We start from the raw sequence: 4,855 nt of genomic DNA on the forward strand, positions 1-4,855 counted from the left end.
TGAAATTGGTAGGTACAACCAGACTCCACCAAATAACAGAATGTGTACTTTCTGTGACAATGATTGTATAGAAGATGAAATACATTTTATCTTAGAATGCTCACTATACGCAGACATGCGCAGATCCCTTGTAAGTCCCATACAACTAGACAAAAAATATATGCATCTTAAAAATAACGAGCTATTCACATGTATCATGTCATCTAAAAACGACGATATAATTGGAAAACTATGTGAATTTGTGTACAAATGTTTCAAGAAGAGAGAAGAGACTCTGTAGATACATGTTACCTAACGCATTTAGCCCATGCTGGGCATGAATATGCAATAAAGTTCATTGTCATTGTCATTGTTATCAAAAGTAAAATGTGGAGCAATATGCTAATTGAAAGCATCTTTCACCCTAAATAGTACAGAAGGAATCCCACTACAAAGACAGTAAAACCAACTGGGAACAGGATTCTGGAGAAGAAGTCGATCCTGTTGGCGACAGGCCCGGAAGATGAGGTTTCTTCCGTTTCTTCATCTTCGGCCCAAGATGTCGAAGGTCCTGGGGTCGGTGCAACTTGTGCTCTACGGCTCTTACAGAAGTAGAGCTGTATTTGGGAGGAGGAGGGTGGAGGTAAGGCAGTGCGTCAAATCAGCACCTATACGACCAGCAAGGCATGTTCCGACGTAATTAAGAGATTTCAATAATTACATGCAATGTTCACACTCGTCACCAGACACGTTCTTTAATATGAAAACCTGATCCTTGTTGTCATTCATGTACTCACTACTCACCACCAATGAATTACCGCGGAGTATGGAGTTGACGGCGACTGTCTCAAACAGAGCCAGCGTGACGGTGATCACACCTCCGTACAGCCAGACATCTTGTGCCCTCACAGCTGTAACCTGCAAAGAGAAGTTGTGTGATAGTAAGCTGGCATACTCCTACAAGTCTGCAACACATTTTGATACATGTACAAATAGGGGCAGGACGTCAAATAAAGACGGCAATGACTTTATCCAAGGGGTGCTTTGGTGCTAGTGTACAGGCGATCTTACCCCGTGCCTCATACGATTGCCGGCCATGGTGATGAGGGCCAGTATGGCCGTGACACAGAGTTTGACTCTTGCCGAGATGTCACTTGGATGGAGCCAGAAGGACATCCAGGAACAGCCCACAATGACGACACTAGGGACGAAGGTCCGAAACACGTGACTCCATCTCCGACGAGAGAAGCTCAACTGGACCTCAAGCGTAGACAGTCCTGCAACATTTTGAATAACTCCTAGAGTGAGTCTTTTGATGATTTCTTACAAATATTGCTGGTTTGTTCAATATTTTGAAAATTTCTCCCAGAGTTAGTTTTGGAAACAATTGAGGAAACGCGTTGGTGAACTTAAGATTGATGTTTGTAGAGAATATGAACAGAGCGTCGATGACAAATAGGCCTTTGTATTAGGCTGCCAGGCTGTGCAAAGTAAAGATGCACGAGTGTATATTAATCAATTGACGAAATAAAACGTACAGCCCTGTTCTTAGCTTATCCATCACGGCGTGTGATATTACTCTTACCATTCGACAGTTATCATCAAGTATTCTGGACGTATCAAACAAAGTTATATTCTCACCCGACGAGGTGTTGGAACATCGGTCAGTATCGCTCATGTAGCTGCATGTTCCCACGAAGTGTTTGCACCCGTAACATTCGTCACTTTCCTCACTACAACCTTTCATCAGCGGACAGTCGTTTGCAGGGTAGATGCAGTCGGCTCCAAATATGACACATCCTGTATATTCTGAAGAACAAGTCAATGAAATGTTACTATATATAGGCAGTTCAATGTAAGACATAGTAACACTGAACTCATTGGCATGATTTACTAATCGTACTTGACATGGAACTATGCATTACCTGTAGCAGCTGTATGCTGATTGAGTGGAGCAACTCTTGAACTGAGTTTCAGCCCTGTCAGTTCGAACTGTGACGTCACTCTGGTCATGTCCACCTGGACAGGTTGGGCTTTGTAGTACTTCGATGGCTCGCGGAGGGGGAAGACAACTCCGCCGTCTAGACAGGTGGTAAATTCAGGAAAAGGTCAAAAACAAAATAATTTTTTTCTGGCTTAAACAGACCATACATTTATTCTTGCTCTAACATATGCATTTATTACATGAAGCCAGGTAACTAGTAATACCCCCATTCCACTTGGACGGCGCTCTCACCGCGCTCTCACGGCGACCTCATTTTGGCCAGATCGCCGTGAGAGCGCCGACAGCGCGGCGAGAGCGCCATTGAGAGGGCCGACAGCGCGGTGAGAGCGCCATGCGCGCCGTCACCTCGGCGATGGTTTTAAACATGCTCAAAACCTTCGCCGTGAGAGCGCCGAGGATGGCGATCAAAAAACGAGCGCCGAGAGAGCGCGGTGAGCGCCGTGAGAGCGCGGTGAGCGCCTTGAGAGCGCCCAATGTGGGATCAAAGGGCCGCAGCGAGCGCTCAAGGATCGCAGCAAGAGCTCTATGAGGATTGAATGGTCCTAACTGTAGTTTAAACAAATTTTATTCTTGAAGTGGTGTATCTTGAATTTCTGGGAATTTTGTGGTCAAATCATAGTTTTGTTCGTGGGTAATACAAATTGACCAATACCTACAAGTACTTGCTTCCATTCAAATTAAATTCCCTCCAAGTTTTATTGTCAGTGGTTCAAAATGTGTTACAAAATTCTGTAATTTACGTTTCTATTATAACGTACAATGATGAAATATATTTATTACAAACAGTTTACATGACATACAACACAAACAACACAGACAAAACAAGTTGAACATACATATATTACTTAAGACACACACTGAGCGACCGTGCAGCGACTAAAATTGAATCTGTTTTCCCCTTGATTCTATCATTCAAATATGATGCAATAGGTAAAGGTATGACTGAGAAGACAACAAAGCACACAAAACGTAACAAAAATTCGTTCTTTATCTCTGAAATTCGTTGAGTGATCTGTGAAATCTTTAAAAAGTTGCTGACATTTTACATTTTGGTCGCGCTGAGAGCGCGCAAGGGTCGCCGTACAGATTCCACTTGAGCACGTTTTCCAGGGGTTCGGCGCTCTAACCGCGCTCTGGACCATTTTAGGTCGCCGTGAGAGCGCGGTGAGAGCGCCGTCCAAGTGGAATGGGGGTCTAAAGGACGTCTTCATGGTATACAGTGCTCGATTCTAATATAAGGATACGAAAGAAATCACTTACATCCGTGGAGCTCAATGCTGCATTTGTAGTCGTCAAATGGGTATTTTTCCAGACTCGGTGGGCAAATCAACTCCAGATCTCTCCTATGGCAAACAAAATGGGTTTCAATGTTTACAGATATACAGTTTACCAACTATCTCTCTTACATTGTGTTATTAGTGAGATCTTGAGGACTGATTTCTAAAAAGACCATCTTTCATTTTAATTTGCCACATAGTTGCAAAACGACAACTTACGTGACTTTATAGAACATGATCCCTTGTCGCTGAAGCCACGTGTTTATTTTGTAGTTTTCTTCCCTATCATCATTGATGTGCGTGGCCCTCCGCACGGTTGTTCCGAATGCGACTGGAGGCACCCAGAGGAGGGTACTGGAAACCGGGGTCACCTGACTTGTCAGATCTGCGAGCCGATTGTCAACCCAAGCCATGGAGTATTCAATCGTCACCGTCATTGTCTGGTGGAGGAGATCAAACAGATAACATGTAATTTATTAGAAAAATACTGAAAACTACTATTAGATCTACATGATTGCAACATGGTATTACAGAAGTACTTATAGAAGCTTGCATTGCTAAGCTAGTAGAATTTTAAGATGTAGTTTGTATGCCTATTTGGTAGTTTGTAGTTGACCGCACGAAGGTCACTGTACTTTTTGTTGAGACAATAAAGTTTCGTTGTAAATAATTCAGGGTGAGCTATGTCGCAATCATCACAAATGCATCAACATGTCTGTAAAACATATGAAGGCTGCATGCTCACCGAGTTTGCTTCTGAGAGCGGCCCGACTTGAAGAACAGCCACAGTGTATACCACATCGATGTTGCCGTCTGTTATGGAATAGACGTAAATGATGCTCATTCACTCACTCACTAGCTCCCATAGCTTAGTCAGCCGTCGGGACAGCATAGCTCTCAGTGAAAGCTCTCAAATGATACTAATGCAATCAAAGTTGCATACATAACCTCATAGAAACACGGCGTCATTATGTCCAAGTCATAGTATACTTTGAGACATAAAAACAACTTATTGATGAGAAGAAGCATTCGCTACCGCTGTCTACAGGATTCCTAAAAGTCCAAAACACAGACATGTCCACTATCAACAAACGTACGTGGGTCAGTCAGTAAGTAATGCAAGTGGTTTTATAACAGTTTTATAACACTTTTTTTCATCGAATTAGTTGAAATTTGTCACAAAGGCAAAGGTATATGTACACATCTTCTGAAATTTGTTGTTTGAATTTTCAGTCAAATTTCAACTAATTCGAAGACAATTTAGCCTTTTGTAAAACCTCTTGCATTACTTACTGACTGGACCTCGTAACTAATACGTTAACGTTTGATACCTCTCGTAAGCGGACTTGTTTCCTTGTTGTAATCCTCGGGCACTGCTTTCCCTGTTCTCCACTTTTCCCAGTCTGCCATGGTGGCGCTGTCATTCGTGGAAAATAGCTGCAGATTTTCACGAACACCATGAAGTACCCGGTACATCAGCCTAGGAGGCGCGGTTGTTACTGCAAGGGTTATTGGTGTTGTTAGGAAAGATTTCGTTCGAAAGACTGTTGTAAATTATCCGGAGGAGATCGCGAAATTTCTATTTGCTGTAGAT

The 4,855-nt window shown here is 42.9% G+C and overlaps 1 protein-coding gene across 1 annotated transcript; it reads right to left on the reverse strand.

The window, feature by feature from the left end:
• Positions 1-340: 340 nt before the first annotated feature.
• On the reverse strand, positions 341-3,692 carry LOC136428743 (glycine receptor subunit alpha-1-like). The gene is made up of 7 exons (XM_066418476.1): positions 3,481-3,692; positions 3,245-3,327; positions 1,905-2,060; positions 1,621-1,788; positions 1,051-1,256; positions 784-897; positions 341-596 (listed from the first exon to the last, which is right to left on the reverse strand). The coding sequence occupies exons 1-7, from the start codon at positions 3,672-3,674 to the stop codon at positions 399-401; spliced, it is 1,119 nt and encodes a 372-aa protein (XP_066274573.1). The 5' UTR covers positions 3,675-3,692; the 3' UTR covers positions 341-398.
• Between the last annotated feature and the right edge of the window lie 1,163 nt (positions 3,693-4,855).

Source organism: Branchiostoma lanceolatum, chromosome 2 (genome assembly GCF_035083965.1).
Source record: "Branchiostoma lanceolatum isolate klBraLanc5 chromosome 2, klBraLanc5.hap2, whole genome shotgun sequence".
In the NCBI taxonomy this organism is placed as follows: domain Eukaryota; kingdom Metazoa; phylum Chordata; class Leptocardii; order Amphioxiformes; family Branchiostomatidae; genus Branchiostoma; species Branchiostoma lanceolatum.

Bases quoted from the DNA above. Each gene is read 5' to 3' on its own strand.
- LOC136428743 (XM_066418476.1), bottom strand. From the start codon at position 3,674: ATGGCTTGGGTTGACAATCGGCTCGCAGATCTGACAAGTCAGGTGACC. The intron at 3,328-3,480 runs GTAAGTTGTCGT...TGTTTGCCATAG, and splicing joins ATCATGTTCTATAAAGTCAC to GAGAGATCTGGAGTTGATTT. The intron at 898-1,050 runs GTAAGATCGCCT...TTCTCTTTGCAG, and splicing joins GCAATCGTATGAGGCACGGG to GTTACAGCTGTGAGGGCACA.